An 18,206-nucleotide genomic window follows, 5' to 3' on the forward strand; every position below is an offset into this window, starting at 1 on the left:
GGCAGGAAACCAAGACAATACATAATAAATTAGGTAGTTCCAGGTGAATGTAAATATCACTTAGGCTTCTCCCTTCCTTTCTTATATATATTTTTATTACGAAAATAGATTATACGGCATATTTCAAGGGGAAATAAACAGCGAAAATTAGCGAACGAGTGCACGTGAGGTGTTGTCAGGTGATAATTAGCCAATTCTAGGTGTATGGCACTCTCACTTACCTTATTTCTTTCTTGTATATATTATTTGGTATAAGAATAGGGCATATGGCTTATTTCAATGGATGAAATCAGTGAAAAATTCCAGGGAAGATTTACTTAGCATAGCACGGCCAGGCAGGCGAGAGGATAGGGTAATGGAGAGGGGGGTAGGGAGGGGAGTCAAGAACGGGGAGAAATGGCTAAATTGTCAACAATGGATGGGAGTACAGATGAGATCAGGAGTGCTGACTAGTGTTGGACATTGGCAGTACTGATAGATGATACAAGCCACCACTTGAAAGCCCGGGCGAATTCAAAATATCACAGAATCACAAAAGTGACGCCCCGCGGTATGATCCCTTGCTCCCAAGCGTCACGAAAGTGACGCCCCGCGGTTAAGGGGTTAATGGACCTGGCTTTACCCCACTTAGTCCATTTAGGGACTATCTGCTGTAGTTCTCCAGCCTGTTCAAATGGAGAGGGAAGTGACTATGGGGTATGGAAACATGAGGATGGGAGGTAGGTGGTGACTGCTACCGCACCATCTCCTTTCAGTGTGACTGATAAGGGATACACTCAGATGTTGGTTGAATGTAAGTAGTGCCTTGCTTGGAGAATATGCACTCTGACTGAGCACAGCCCAATAAGAGATCACCCAAGAGGTGATATACAGTAGACCCTCTATTGGGGGGAAGATTGATCCGATAAAGCCAATAATCAAGTAAGTCCAGTGGTCCCCTGCTGAAGTGAGATTTCAAGCACATATTAAAAAATAAATGAGTAAAGTTGCATATTCTAGTACTAGCAATGAAAACTATACCTATTGTACACTAACTTGGCCCATAACTTCACACTCCTGTCATAGCACTTCTTCAGGAATAACACAGTATTACTATACCTTTGTAAAACAATTCGTCGTTTATGAAGTGGAGAGGGCCAGGTTGGTGTAAAAAGGGTAAGAAACTTATGTTTTGTACACTGTACCTATACAGATGGATGTAGACTGTTCTCACTCCCACTGTCCCCATGTATTGTAAACTGAGTTAACTGTCATTCATTGTCAGTGTCAGCACATGGTTTCTGATGGCTCTGGTGTCACCTGTAGTTGAGAGTATCCTGAGGTGCTGGGGGTTAGGGTCCTGAAGGCTGTACTGCTGGATCATGAGGCTTTGTGAAGGCTGGCTGAAGATGTTGAAGCTACAGACACATCGGAAGCCTCGTACTCTGTGCCAAGCCTTGTGGCAGCAGGAGAAGGCACTGACTTAAAAAACTGGAAGTTCTTAGCCTGGATCTGCTTTGGCTGCTGCAGTTGCATTAGCTCCAACTTGATACACTGCATGATGTTGTAGTGGTGGGCAGTAGGCTCACTGTGATGGGGTGAACAGTGTTTGCTGCATCAGTGCCAGCAGCCAGAGAAGGTCCGGGTGCCTCCACCTTCTCTACCTCTTCGTCTTCTTCCTTGGCCATGGACTTGTCTTGTTGCAGTTAAGCAGCAATTTCCTCTTCTGTCTGGTGATTGTAACCAGGCACACCAGCATCCTTATCCAGCCATTCGTACAACTCATCCACAGCAAGGTTCCCTTGTCCTGTGGCCGCCAACATTTTTGCCATCTCCTCAGTGGCTCAGATCCCTCAAAATCATGCAGTGGTGCCGGAGTCTTGGGTATTCTGAGGAGCTTGCACCACTCATTCTTCAGTGTGGCAAGAGACACTCTCTTTCATGCTTCTGCCCAGTTGAAAATGGCATCCTTGACAGTATACTTTTTTAAGTTATGCAAGGTCTTCATGTTCCTTGTGTCCTCATATTCTTCCTGGTCCATCCCATCCTCAGTCGCAGTGAAACAATGATGCAGGTAGAGGTTCCTGTAGTGTTTTTTTGTACTCTTTATAACTTCCTGGTCCATAGGCTCTGGCAGTGGTGAATATGCTCTTAAAGCACATACAGTAATCCAATGTTGTGCTGCACTTATTCCTTTGCACTGTGAATTATAATTGTTTAACACTGCACATTCTCTTCTTACTTGCACCATGCCAGTTGCAACTGCCAGTATGCACTTTGCACTGAATCCTTTGCACTCTGAATTCTAATTTCTTAACACTGCACAACAATGTAAATTCCCATGTGGTGTAGTGGCGAGGTACTACAGTTTGTTCACTGTTTATTCACAAAATTGGGCATGTATGGCATCCATTGCGATGAGCGTCTAGTCAGGATGGTAGTTAGGTTGTAACTGGGGAGGGGAGGAAGCAAGGGGCCGCGTGTAAACACAGCTGGTCGGTGTCGTGCACCAAGTTCAAATGTCCGGTTACTGGGCATCCATATATTACAGAGATTACTGTATACTCAGCCAGTCCGTGATCGTCAGTATTAGGACTTTATGTAGCAGGACCCAAAATTGATGACCATCAGACATCGGATTAGGGGTTAATTGTTTTTATTTCCTCTGAAGTACTCACTGTACAGCATGATTTTCTTTATTTTCCAGGGCCAAGAGGTTTGTTGCCCTGAAGGTGGTAAAGAGTGCCTCCCACTACACAGAGACAGCCCTTGATGAAATAAAGCTTCTCAAATGTGTGAGTACTATTAAACCAAGTTATTATATATTTATGTAAACATACCTTATACAGTATATATTAGTCATAAATAAAGCATTTAATCTAAGTGAATGGTGTACATAGTTATGTGATGCTGTTCCTTGCAGACAAGGATGTTGTTGAATTAATTTGAATTATTTTGGTACGTGAAGGGTTGGAGGGAGTAATTTTCCTGTTTTAAAGGCTTAATGTGAAGTTTCCTTGCAAACAAGTTTGTTGTTTAGTTGGCTGGGATTATTTTGAGACATGAAGGGTTGGAGCAGAGAATATTCCTATTATAAAGGCCTTAATGTCAAGTTTCCTTACATTCAAGCATGTTGTTTAATTAATTGGGATATTTTGATTCATCAAGGATTGGAGGGAAGAATTTTAATGTTTTAATGGCTTTAATGTGAAGTAGAATCTGCCATAAGAATATCAGGTTCCCTACCATTGATGAAACCAGAACTGAGAGGTATCTCCCTGTGTTTTGATGTCTTGGGTAATCAAATTGTGTTACTTTAATGGGTAGTGATGTAGAGAATTAAACAGTACATGTTGCTTGAATAGGATATACAGTACAGTATGGTTATGCAATTTTTTTACTTGCTAGAAAATTTCAAGCACAGCAGGAGTCTCAATACATTTTTGTTTACTTCACATAATGAGGTAATAAGATTTTCTTATCTATAGAGAAATACTGTGTTTAGCACATAAGTGCATCTTTGTAATGGTTCAGTACATATAGATTATCCTGGATTTATTTATTTATTTTTATTTTTATTTTTATTTATTTATTTTTTTGTCAATGTAATTACTCTTCGGTAATAAAACATTCCATTTGCTCCTTTACCACATCAAAATTTATGGTTAATTTGTGATGTTACAACCCACTGAAACCATAAGGACCTCTTACACAGCCAGTCATGACTGTCCAGTCAGGGTGATTGTGCAGTCATTGGTTTTGGCCATACACTGGTAATAAGATTGTGCACTCATTGGTTAACGTGTGTGGTGCACCTCGTAAAGATAACTTGCTCTAGAGACCATAGAGCCCAAGAAGGAAGGCAGAAGAAGAGTTTGGATGAAGGACTACCCTAAGGAAAGACCAAAATTCACACACAAGGTCTTTTTGTAGGACCATGATTGCACAATCATTCCTATACACCATCAGTCATGATTGTACATGCATAATGATTGACATGAAAATATCAAACCATGTTGGATGCACATCAGTCATTTACTGAAGCCTTCAGTCACACCCATATATGATGATTATGCTTGTGCAGCCACCATGTTTGTGCAGTCACGATTGACAGTGTATGGGGGACCTGTATGAGAGGTGAAGATGGGTCTTACTGTCTGGAGACTATATTGTGCCACCAAAGCCTCAGTATTTCCAGCCACCAGTTTTCAAGGCTTCTCCTTCTGTAGATTATCCTGATAATGATGGTTCTGCTCTTAATGTTAATTTGTGTCCAGAATAGAATATTGTATTACCTTTCCAATTAGTATCTGCTTGAAATACTGACTTCAGACAGGGGGACAAAAATGTCATTTGGTACCCAAATGTTACTCAGATAATTACATTTTATAATTTCAACTGACAGTCAAAAATCAGGCTCCTAACTTAAAATCTTATATACACTTTTTTGTGCAGACTTCCAAGCATAGGAAGAATAGCTTTGATGACAGTTCTCTTTTACTGCAACTCTGCATCATCTTTATTAAGTTGCAGACTAAAAACTCTGCTTTTTCCAGGTCCGTGAGAGTGATGAAAATGATCCAAAGCGAGACAAAACAGTGCAGCTCTTGGATGATTTCAAAATAAGTGGGGTGAATGGGACGCATGTATGCATGGTGTTTGAAGTGCTTGGCCACAACCTACTCAAGTTCATCATCCGCTCCAACTATCAGGGCATCCCACTAGGCAATGTTAAGAGTATTACTAGACAGGTTTGTCATGTAGTAATTTCGTATATGTGATATTTGTTTGGACAGCACCGTACCGTATAATGGAATACTGCATTTGCTTGACTTAAATACTTGTTTGTTGCAGCATTTCATAGTTACAACTTTTTAAATTTAAAGATAAAATATAAGTATTGTATTGTACATCCAGTTCACTGTAGTATAGTCCTGTCTCAACAGTTTAGGTAGTATTCTAATAGGGCACTTTCACTACAGTAATGAAACATGGATGTCACATTTTTCAAATTCACATGAATGAGATTATGCAATTCTAGCCTTGCAAGTCAAGTGAACCTTTTTCCTTGTCCATCCTCCCCACCCCCATCCCACTGAACATACACTTCTCATATAGCTAACTGTGATTCTTGCTTAAACTCTGAGTCCCTCAAATACTATCATACATTCTACAAGCACTGTACATTCAAGAAACACAAAAATGACTTTGTCCAAGGTATTTCAAATTCACCATTCCTACTTGCCTGACAGTTTGGAGTATTATAGATATTTTATGGATAAGAGCAAAAGAATTTCTCATGTTACAGACAAATTAGCAAGATTTAGTATTGTATTGCTGTGTTAGGAAGGGAAAGTGATTCAGGCATGGGTAGTGTTGAAGGCTTTTCATTGATACCTTCAGCTCTGTTATAACAATGCGGGCAGATATTACTAATCCTTATGGCTCTGTTTATCCTCTTGTAGGGCAAATACCAGTTAACAGCAAAAGTATTGCTGAGATGCAACTTAATAGACAGCTAAGAGGTTGGAGTATAGCTGGGATTATAAAAATGGGGTGGCCAAGGGAAGGTCAAACCAACTTATGGAGTGACCTAAGTAGAACTCTTTAGGAGAATCCAAGAATATGCCCCCAGTAATTTGGAGTGGCCTGTATGGTGGCAAGACATATTTCAGGGGTGGCCATTGCCACCCCTAACCATCATTTTGGCTATGCTGCTGATAACAAGATTTGACATTGTCTTGGTGTGAAGAGATGGATAGGTTATTAGGGGACCATTAGTGTAAGGGTGGGTGTTGCAGGTTTAAATTGCAGGAACCAGAACAAAAACTTGCTTCTCAAGATTTGGTTGTTGACTATCGGATACATTTATGTGAAGCTACAGAACGTTGTGAGTGTTTTTGGCATATCAGATAGAGCCAGGATTTGGGGGGCTTGAATGGTGTGTGTGTGTGTGTGTGTGTTTTTAATGCGAGAAGGTGGAACCAAAGGTTGCGAGCCCGCAATTATTGTTCTTTCGAAGAGAAAAACAAAATACAAGAGTAAGCCAAATTCAAGATCCGATCATTTCAAGATGCCTGGACACACTGCGTTTGAAATACTGGTCATAGGAAGCAGGAAACACAGACAGAGGGAGACAGTTCCAGAGTTGACCTGTTTCATAAATGAAGGACTGGGAGTAACGGTTAACTACATTAGAGAGTTGGACAGAAAAGGAATGAGAGTTTGCTGTTAGACGGGTGCTATGCGCCCGTCGTAGAGGTGGAGGAATGCATGCAGACAGTTCAGAGGAGCAGTGACCATTGAAGTAGCGCTAGAAAAGAGATAAAGATGCAACAGAGCAACGAAGAGACAGAGGTTGAAGGGAGTCAGTAAGAGGAGGAGAGTTAGTGAGACAAAAAGCCTTTGACTCCACCCTATTGAGAAGAGCTGTATGTGGGGAGCCACCCCACACATGAGAGTTGTACTCCACACAGGGGCGGATAAAACCCCTGTATAGAGTCAACAATTGTGCATGGGTAAAGAAGGAACAGAGTCGGCTTAGCACACCTAATCTCTTAGAAGCAGATTTTACGAGAGATGTAATATGATCTTTCCAAGATAAGTCCCGAGTAAATGAAACCCCAAGCATGTTCAAGGATGATGCAAGATTAAGCTGAATATTATTAAACATTAGTGGGTACACCTGTGGAAGATTTTGTTGGGTTGATAGGTGTAAAAACTGAGTCTTTGATGCATTAAAAACAACCAGATTATTTTTACCTCAGTCAGAGATATGAACCAAGTCAGATATTAGGTGTGCCATAGCCTCATCCCTTGTTTGTTGAAGTAACTGCTGAGATGGACGTTGCAGGAACCGAATGGAAAGGTGAAGGGTGGAGTCATCAGCGTATGAGTGGATAGGGTTAGATGTACAGCTTAGAAGGTCATCGAGGAATAAAAGGAAGAGAGTTGGTGATAGGACAGAGCCCTGAGGAACACCACTATTGATAGATCTAGAAGAACAATGGCCATCTACAACAGCGGCTATAGAACAACCAGAAAGGAAGCTAGAGATGAAGGCACAGATAGAAGGATAGAAACCATAAGAGGGCAGTTTGGAAATTAAGATTTATGCCAGACTCGATCGAAAGCCTTTGAGATGTCAAGTGCAATGGCAAAGCTTTTGCCAAAGTCCCGAAAGGAGGATGACCAGGAGTCTGAAAGGTAGGTGAGAAAATCGCCAGTGGAGCGTCCCTGACAGAACCCATACTGACAATCAGAAAGAAGGTTGTGATAGACTTTTAAATTTTTGTATTATGAATTGACTCGAAAATTTTTGAGATACAGGATGTTAAAGCAATTGGACGATAGTTAGAGGGTTGGGAATGGTCACCTTTCTTTGGGACTGGCTGAATGAGAGCAAACTTCCAGCAAGAAGGAAAGGTACAAGTTGAATGGAATCATTGCCCATTGGATTGGGCAAATTTGGGCTGTCTGGATGTTGCTACTCCTCACCCTGCCCTAGGATGGGAAAGGAGGTCTGGATGATGATGATGATGATGATGATGAGTTGAGATACAGTAAACTTGCATTTTATGCATGTTTGCTTTATGTCTCTCTCTTTTTTTTTTTTTTAAATTTAAACATGAGGTCATAAATGGGGTATCCATCTATCTATAGCCAGATGCCATAATCCCATAAGGGATGGCCATATGTCTCTGAGTTGGTTGTTTTACTTGGAGGGGTGCAAACCCTTTGCCAACCCACGTGTTGACATGTAGGGAGCAAGTATGAGTTGGTTATATGGGTACCACCCAGCTTTGCAAATGGTTTCCTGGCTTACAGAAAACCATTTGGCTTGCCACTTAATTTAAAGCCACCTGAAAAGGAAAGAAGAACAACAAAAAGCAATAGGAAAGCTGGGAGAAATATGAAGAGAGGAGGGCAGACGCAGGAAAAGAATGATAAAGTTGAAGGAGGAAGTAGGTGGCACTATATCAAGTAAGTACATCCACTTAACTTGCACGATTTATTCAAAATAACGCGAGACATGAATTTGAAGCTTCCACCGCTCCATGCTAGCTTTGCAAGCTGCCATGAAGTGACGTGTACGGCGGTCTCTCTCAGTCCTGCCAATTGTTTGTTTTGGTACATGATTTTGCCAGACTTTTATCATGGCTGGTTAGCATCTAGCAGGTGAAAGTAAATGTGGCAATGCACCCAAGAAGGAAGGCATTGAGTGTGGAAAACAAGCTTGTAGTATTGGAGAGAGACGATACAGGCCATTAAACGTCAGTGATTAACCATGCCACTAGACTGAGTGAGAGTACCTTACACGGAATTCGTGATAATGCCAGCAAAATTTGTGCTGGTGTTAAGGCTGGAACTCCATTTCAGTACAAAAATCATCATACACATGTAGCTCGTAGATGAAGAGGACGGAGATGTTAGCCACCTGGATCGAACATCTAAACAAGAGGTGTAACGAATTACCGAATTGACGGTCATTATCTCAGAGTCCACAGATCTCCAGGCCTGACTGTCACCCCAGCCACAAAAAGGCATCTTTTTTTCAGCACTCACCAAGGTAAAAATTTTTCTTACCAATTGGAAGAGCTTGAGTTTACACACCTGAAAATGCCAATCTCAGTCCTGTAGGTGTAATGGTTACTGCACAATTGACTGTCAAATTTTATGATAGTTACCCATCACATCGTACGAAAATAGCAAAAATTTATCATATACTGTACCTATTATTTACCATATAACCTTATTAAAATCACCCATATCAATATGAAACATGTGCCCAGGTGCAAAACAAGCTGTATGAGTGTGCTTGAAAAAGGGAGAAAAAAAATTCCCTGTACAGACGAGATAAAAATATATCGATTCACTACATAAATAAATCATTCAGTAAGACAAATATTTATACATATATTGCAATGTATAAATGAAGAAAAAACATAATATAAATCAATGAAGTAACTGAACAAAAAAAAATTCTACTTACATCTCCTGACCCAGAATGAATATGTGTATTTCACACCTCCAAACCCGAGCTGTCCCGGGCTGATAACGATTCCTGGGGCAGATATAAAAGGGAAATGTTCCCCCAAGCTATACCTTACTAGATCATATATCCCTGCTAGGTGACAGGAGGGTACTACCCCTCCCGGCATGGCAGCTACCGGGCATAGCTTGAATTCATGACCCCCAGTCCTGAGTCCGATGCTCTACCACTGTGCCCCCCTGCCCCACTGGAGCAGATATAATATACATTCTATTGCATTAAACAGGTTGAGGGTAATAGCTTGCAAGTCAGTGATGCAATGGCTGGGTGTTTGGCTTGCTTGATTTGGGTAGGAGGTGACAGTCAGACGAGGAACCAGTGGGGCAGAGGGAGGTGGAGTGGGTGTGGGGGGGGGCTCTGAGAGGTGGAGGGGAGGTGCGGGGGCCTCAGTAAGGAGGGACTGGGAGGTGGAGGAGAGGTGGGGGGGCCTCAGTAAGGAGGGAATATGTTTGCTACACTTCCCCACAGTGGTATAGAAGGGGTATGGGGGAGATTTGGGTGGGAGGAGGCAGTGAGAGGAGGATTCAATGGGGCAGAGGTAGATGGAGAAATGGCCAGGGGAGGATGCCTCTCACCACATCTAGGGGGACCAGTCATGCCAGACACCTCCAGACATTGTTGTTCCCATTTTGCTAGCTTCCATTTACGTCATCAGAGAGATGTGGCAGCCTCTTCCCAGTTTTTTTTGTCTTCTACTAAATTGATGTGGGTCAGACTGAATGTACTGTGTCTAAAACACATAGATTGATGATGAACGGACCTAAGGGGTTAACTGAATCAGCACTAAATAAATATAATTGTTATCACCATATAGGTTATTACACTCCTAGTTATCCAAAATCCATCAGAAATTTATGTTTAAGGTGACTGTTAATAAAAAATCAGGATTCAGAGCAAAAGCTAGCTAAAGTTAGCGGAAATGTTTCGTTTTACCTCAACAACTCATTTTGACAGACTTTTATTTTGTATAAATGTTGACTTAAAATGCAAATACATGTATTTGCACTTTAAATCAATACTTATGCAAAACACAAGTCTGTCAAGGCATGTTGGCAATCAAAAGGGAATACTGTACTGTATACCTACTAACTCTAACATGTTTTCATAATGACTCTGATTTTTTATTAATAGTTAAATTAAGCACAACTTTTTGGCTGGATTTCAGATAATCAGGTGTGTATGAACCTATATGATGATAAAAATTCGAGTATTTTCCAATCAAAAGTGCTGATTCTGTGCCAATTTGGTAAATGACTTCCGATTCGGTAATTCATCGCATTGCAAAACAAAAACAACAAAGACAGCATGTTACTGTTGCCTCCTGTGAAGATTAATTGGCGACTCTGCGTGTTTGCATGCGTTTTTGTGTGCATGGATGAATTAACTTTCATATAACTGTCTGGAGTAAATTATTGGCCTAGTGCACAGGTAGATGTTCAGTGAGGAAGCCAATTATGCATACATACTTGCAGCAGTTGAAGAGCATAGCCTTTTCATTTTCCTTTATTATGGTTTAAATTATGCGAAAAAATTATGCAACCTCTTCTGGAGTGCATCTCTCACATAAGTTGAGAGGTTTCTGTACCTATGAAAAAACAGCAACAGTATTAATCATACCAGTACAGTATATAATTTCCATGGCAAACAGATGAATGTCTGTTTAGGTGTTGAGGAACAGAATTGCATGTTAACCTCATAACAGTTATCCTCATCTATTGATGATTACTCCATTAAGTGCAGCTTTTGGAAAATCAGCAGTGTGTGATGAAAAAAAAAAAAAAAGTTGTACTGAGTCATAAAGAATATGATGAAGTAGGTAGGTTTTAATTTTTAGGTTGATATGTTCAGTACTGTACTTGAACTACTACAGTTTAATGCACATATTAAATTTTTCAGAACAAAAAGTAAATATATTTTCTTTTTATATCATATGCCAATTTTATGGATGAAATGGGAGAGGGTATACTGAAACATAGGTAGGCAGATTTCCAGATCGTTATCTACTATACTTTAGCCGTAAAGGTCTCCAAAAATAGAAGCATGGGAAGTTTAATTGATCTCTGCTGAGAAAAGTTGCAGTCGGAGCCAGGCTTTTTTTTTTTTTTTTTTTTTTTTTTTTTTTTTAGAGGTAAGACACTGTGCAGGTTCAAATCCAATATACTGTTAATTTTTTGCATTGTTAGGGTGTTAACACATGTTCCCACAGTCATTCATGGTGGAGCGCTGGTATGATATGGCCATCTTCATATGTTGGTAATAATCAGTTGTATGTTGTTATTTACAGTCTTTCCTCATGCTTCGACGTTTCACACTTCAATGATTCACGCTTCGACACGACGAAAAGTTACCATTTTCCTCAAAGTTAGACAAAAATTTCACACTTCGACGTTACTCCCTGGCCGAGAAAAAGCCACCCACCCGTACCGATGCTCACCTGTTGGCAAATTATGACAAGGAGGCAGCTGCGATGGAAATGACAGAGGAAGAGATGAATAGTGAGGAAGAGACTGATAGCCCAGAGCAGCCAAGGGAGGGCAAGATGAGCTTTCAGAAATTATCCCACTGCCTGTCCACCATAACAGAGCTGGTAACCCCCATCGGTTCCGAGACAATTTGCTGTCAAGTCAGTTCACCATCAGACAATTCCCTGTCAAAACATGGATGATTCCCCGTCAGGACAATTCGCACCCTAGATGATTCCCCGTCATTCTGTAAATATACTTATTATTAACCCCTTAACCGCGGGGTTGTTGGGATTGTGCTGTGAGTGTCCCGCGGGGATATTCGCTCTCCGACTGACTTTTTAAAAATATTTGCCAAAAATCAGTTATTAGTCTTAGAATATTTTAAATTTATAAGCTTATGGCACATACCTTCAGCTTTCTCTTGGGATGTGTGTTGAGCCTTCGTCGTCTGCCATAGGACTTGTGGAGACTACTGAAATTGGGTAACAAAGTCTCCACTTTACACTTCCCGATACCCCGTAATATGATTAACACTGCCTGATATTATAACTACAAACACAATTCTATGAATTTCAAGTACAGTAGTTTGGAATCCATATTCCAAAAAAAAAACACAGTGAAAGCAATGTAAATTACAAGCGCATACAAGCTTTCCTCCCGTGCTCGTTCCCTGATGGTATTCTGAGGCTGAGCTGTCATTTATTATTTATAAACACACTCACACTTTATATTCCTAGTACTTTATTACACTTATTTATATATACAATATTTATCTATAAGTTTCTTTCAGTACTAGTAGTTTATTTTCACTCCAGGCATTCACTTTCTCGTTCTGTAAACTAGCGTAGAGTGTGAAGCTGTCACTTTCACTTTCATTACTCCCAGTATTTATACATGCTAGAGCGAAATTTTCACTTTCACTTTCATTACTCGTAGTATTTATACTCGTATTCTTATATTACTACTTATTTACATTTCTATTTACACTTGCTATTTTATTTACATTATTTACATTTCTATTTTATGTACACTGTGTTATGCACTGTCACTTGCAGTAACTTATAAAACTATTTTCCACTGTTCAGTTATATTTACATTCATTACTTTCACTTGCTGTTTACACATTATTTACACGTCATTTACATTTCCACTTGCACTGTTTTAGAGTCACCAGAAAGATTGTAGTCACTGTCCATCATTATCATTGATAAATTAGCCAGTTTACATTCCACAGCAGAGTCACTTAGCCCTTTATCCCTTCCCACACGAGGTTTAGTAGGGGTAGAGGTCACAGGGCCCTTTGCATAGAGCTAAAAAGTGGCGGAATTGGACAGGCGCGAATCTGACGTGGTTTCACCTTGAAAGACGACAGTAAACTGAACGCTGTGGCCTAGGGGCAGTGAAGGGTTGACAGTGACAGCGTGGTGACAGCTGCTAATTTGTACGCTATGAAATGATTGGCAGGAAATGTAGACAATACATAATAAAATTAGGTAGTTCCAGGTGAATGTAAATATCACTTAGGCTTCTCCCTTCCTTTCTTATATATATTTTCATTATGAGAACAGGTCATACGGCATATTTCAAGGAGAAATAAACAGGGAAAATTATCGAACGAGTGCACATGAGGTGTTGCTAGGTGATAATTAGCCCATTCCAGCTGTATGGCAGTTTCAGTTACCTTTTCTCTTTCTTTTATATATTATTTTGTATAAGAATAGAGCTTAGGGCACATTTCAGTGGATAAAATGAGTGGAAAAACCCCTCTAGGATTTGTGTAGTGCAGTGCAGCTGGTCAGGCGGGAGGAGAGGGTAATGGAGGGGAGGTAAGGAGGGGAGTCAAGGACAGGAGAAAAATGGCTAAATTGTCAACAGTGGATGGGAGTACAGATGACATTAGCAGAACTGAGTATAGCTGGACACTGGTAGTACTGATAGATGATACAAGCCACCACTTGAAAGCCGGGCGAATTCAAAATAACACAGAATCACAAAAGTGATGCCCCGCGGTATGATCCCTTGCTCCCGAACGTCACGAAAGTGACGCCCCGCACTGAAGGGGTTAATTAATCAGTACTTTAATAACTATATTTCAGGCAGATCCATCAGAGTCTATGTTCAGTAATGTAGGCTTTGGATATTGTTTATTAGTTGCACCTTTAGTCAATAATTAACTTGTTTCTTCCTTGCTGTAGTGGCCTTTGAATTACATTCTAGCATTACCCATAGCTGTCTTCATTAATGACGGGGAATTGTCTTGTTATTGTTGTGACGGCGAATTGACTTGACAGTGAATTGTCCCGAAAGCCCACCATCAAGGCATACGGCAGGACCATACCAGAGGTACCCGAAATCTGTCCAGCTTAAATGTTACAAGGTCTAAACTGTTGGAAGTGTACAATAACAACATTAGGGAGCAGAAACAAACAAAAATAATAAGATGTTTCAAGGAAGGACCATGTAGCAGATATTATTAGAGACTTGGATGTGTCTGGTACTGGGGATGAGGAGGAAGGAGAAGTAGACAGAGAAGAGGCAGATGAACTAGAACCAGGGTTCAATTTCCAAGGATTCAGCCTAGGTGATGGTAATGGGTCTTCCCCAGAAATGCCCATGTCACCTAGTGACTAGCCCCATCCACACTGTACAGAAATTCACACACACACACACACACACACACACACACACACACACACACACACACACACACACACACACACACACACACACACACACACACACACACACACACACAGTCACTATCCCCCATCCACCCTGTACAGAACTTCACATGCCCAGCAAGAACATCCTCACCTTACCCCTGCATTTGATTTTCTTTTTTTTGTCAAGTTTTCAATAAATTGTGTACTCGTACGTACATTTTTTATTTTTACCTGTTATTATCACCCAGTTTGATCCTAATTGATCCTAATTACAATGTAATGTAGCTTGAATATATTCTTCAGTTAATTTTTTTAGGTATTGTGTTTGAGGATTTTTTTTTTTTCCCCCCCCCCCCCCCCCAAAGGTTAGGTAGGTAACCTAGCTGTCCCTCTGGAACACTTTTAATTTTTCACATAAACAGTTAACTTCATACTTTGATGTTTCACACCAAGCAGTTTTGGCGGAACATACCTCCGTCAAAGTATGAGGAAAAACTGCCTATATTTATTGGATGTAGTTGATTCTTTGATTGTTTTCTCACTTATGTATTGTAATTCATGTGCAGCTGATGTGAACATGGACTTCTGAGATCATTAGAATGTATTGAACACAAATGCTGCTTGCTCTGGATGTTGAGACTGGACTGTACATTAGCTGTCTGTTATTTTCTGTTATACAATGGAGAATACTCTTCTGTATCAAGTTTTTACCAGCTTGTGATTGCTTGTTTTGAGGTCTCTCAGCTAGCATAACTGATCTTCCCTATGACCCTCAGGTTTTCACCTGTGTATTCCTAGCTTCTTAAATATAATTTTAGAACAGCACAGTATGTATATTGTATTACATGTTCATGTTTATTGATCTGATTACTAAGTCTGATGTTGTATATTCTTTCACACAGTATATCTCCCCTACAGGTACTTGAAGCATTGGATTACTTACACACCAAATGCCAGATAATCCACACAGACATAAAACCTGAGAACATATTAGTATGTGTAGATGAGACGTACATACGGAAACTGGCGTATGAGGCAACTCAGTGGCAGAAGATGGGACTTAAGCTGCCTGGCTCACTAGGTAAGTTTGGCTCCCGATAAATTGTATCATTCATATCGTTTATAAAGGCTTCAACATGCTTGCATGCATCAGCCTTGGTCACCTAATGGTGGCTCTCCACACTGCACAATCTTTGGCAGCCTACCTATTCAGTCCCTTGTCCCTGAGGTCACACACACACACACACACACACACACACACACACACACACACACACACACACACACACACACACACACACACACACACACACACACACACACACACACACACACACACACACACACACACACACACACACACACACACACACACACACACACACACACACACACACACACACACACACACACACACACACACACACACACACACACACACACACACACACACACACACACACACACACACACACACACACACACACACACACACACACACACACACACACACACACACACACACACACACACACACACACACACACACACACACACACACACACACACACACACACACACACACACACACACACACACACACACACACACACACACACACACACACACACACACACACACACACACACACACACACACACACACACACACACACACACAGTGACCTCGTCCCAGGTCATTTTTTACCTACCTCTTGCAACCCTACCCTCAACACTCACACTTCTTTACCTTCAACACCCAATTGTCATCCTCCAGCCCCTCAACATGCCTAAACCATCTCAATCTACCCCTTGTCATCATAACACCAATGCATTCCAAGTCCCATTTACCCTCTCAACAGTTCAATCACAATCCTCTCCTCCCCAGACCATGCATTCAAGGATGCACTACACATCCATCTATCATTGACTTTTCTGTTTGTTTGAGCCCATGAATATCTTCTTCCTTTACTGCCCATGTCACACTACCATACAACATTGCAGTCTGACACATGCAGTATACAGCAGAGTCTTCATTCAACACGAGATAGGTTATGCAGAACCTCATGCAAAATCAATTTCGCACTAAAATGTGACATACATTTACATGTAAAAAGGGGTTAGGTTCCAGGAGTCTCATATTTTTTGTTAGAAATATATTTAAAGATAGATTATTACAAATGTGTTTGCCATAAGACTCCCAAGACAGTTTGTTTACATACGATCTCACCCACTGGACACATAAGTGCATACTGCATTCTGACCTAACCTAACTGATTAGTTTTGCCCCCTAACATTCTCCACAAAAATTTTAATCACCTTGTATAGCGAGTTGAGGAGAGTGGTGGCTGAACAGGGAGCTGTAGACAGAGGCATTAATGAACAGTACAGAGCCCTCAAGAACAATTTCTTGAGAGTTACTGATGTAACATGCGGTTGGACAAGAGGACCACCAAGACATAAAGTAACTTGGTGGTGGGATGAGGGTGTAGAAGCTGCAGTTAAGGAGAAGAGAAGGCTTTTCTGGGAATGGAAGAAGGATGGTAGCAAAGAGGAATATTTGGCTGCCAAGTGGAGGGTTAGAAGAGAGGTATACAGGGCAAAGTCTGAGTCACAGGGACTATTACTTGATAACCTAAATCATGGGGAAAGGAAAAATATGATATTTAAGGTGGCAGGTCAGGTGAAGAGGGATAATCGGGATATTATAGGTGAGCAGTGTGTGAAGAATGATGAAGGAAGGGTAATGGTGAACAGTGAGGATATTAAAGATGCATGGAGAGAGCATTATAACCGGTTGTTGAATGAGGAGTTTGACTGGGACAGAGAAGGTTTGGAGTCAGCAGATCCAGTGTCTGGCCCTTGGCCTTTGATTGATGCTGCTACTGTGAGTGAGGCAATAGGCAGGATGAAGGTGGGGAAGGCAGCAGGTGTGTCTGGGTTGACTGCCGCAATGTTGAAGGCCTCCGGAGATATAGGGGTGAGGTTAGTCACTGACCTGATAAATAGGATTATTTATGAGTGTGTTGTCCCAGATGATTGGCTGAAGAGTGTTATTGTAAATGTGTATAAAGGGAAGGGTGATGCCCTGGAAAGAGGAAATTATAGAGGTATAAAGCTTTTAGATCAGATAATGAAGGTAATGGAGAGAGTTTTAGAAGGTATGATTAGAGAAAGAGTGAATATTGATGAGATGCAGTTTGGGTTTATGCCAGGTAGGGGGACCATTGATGCTATATTCATTGTTCGACAGCTTCAGGAAAAATATATTGGTAGGAGAAGGGATCTTTATTTTGTTTTTGTTGATTTGGAAAAGGCCTTTGACAGAGTCCCTAGAGAGGTGGTGAAGTGGGCAATGAGAAAGCTTGGCTTGGAGGAGTGGCTGGTTAGGGTGGTTTGGCTATGTATGTGGGTGCTCAGACCCAGGTAAGAGTGAATGGAGATTTGAGTGATGAGTTTTCCATGAATGTTGGTGTGCATCAGGGGTCAGTCTTGAGTCCCATGTTGTTTATCATGGTACAGGTACTTGAAGCCCTTTCACGTGACTTTAGAAACGGACTTCTGTGGTAGTTGTTGTATGCTGATGATTTGGTGTTGATTGCAGAGAACGAAAGGGAGGCGGAGAAAAGGTTTAGGAAGTGGAGAGATGGTATGGAGCACAAGGGTTTAAGGGTAAATGCAGATAAAACAAAAGTGATGATATCTAGGGTTGGTGGCGGTACTGTCAAAGACGAGGGAGAGTGGCCATGTGCAGTTTGCCACAAGGGTGTGGGAAGTAATTCCATCTCATGCAGTGTTTGTGATAAATGGGTGCATAAGAGATGTAGTGGTGTCAGAGGTAGACTGCGAGATGGTGCTGATTTTATGTGTACGGCGTGTCGGGGTGAGCAGGTGGAGATTGTCAGACGTGAAAGGATTGAACTTGCTGGTGAATCTCTTGAGTGTGTGGAAGAGTTTTGATATTTGGGAGACATGTTGTGTGCTGTAGGTGGGGCTGGAGCTAGCTCTGTGGCTAGGGTGAGAAGTGGTTGGAAGAAGTTCAGGGAGC

The 18,206-nt window shown here is 41.2% G+C and overlaps 1 protein-coding gene across 2 annotated transcripts in view; it reads left to right on the forward strand.

Annotated features, from left to right (window-relative positions):
• LOC145414086 (uncharacterized) overlaps nucleotides 1-18,206 on the forward strand; it is a 182,417-nt gene that overhangs the window by 128,602 nt on the left and 35,609 nt on the right. For both annotated transcript variants that reach the window (XM_080283647.1, XM_080283648.1), the window contains exons 4-6: nucleotides 2,687-2,774; nucleotides 4,536-4,730; nucleotides 15,078-15,240. In XM_080283647.1, the coding sequence (XP_080139773.1) occupies nucleotides 2,687-2,774; nucleotides 4,536-4,730; nucleotides 15,078-15,240 (446 nt within the window). The remainder of the gene's footprint in view (nucleotides 1-2,686; nucleotides 2,775-4,535; nucleotides 4,731-15,077; nucleotides 15,241-18,206) is intronic.

Source organism: Coenobita brevimanus, chromosome 98 (genome assembly GCF_032717465.1).
Source record: "Coenobita brevimanus isolate Jiangsu-jjx chromosome 98, ASM3271746v2, whole genome shotgun sequence".
Taxonomy (NCBI): domain Eukaryota; kingdom Metazoa; phylum Arthropoda; class Malacostraca; order Decapoda; family Coenobitidae; genus Coenobita; species Coenobita brevimanus.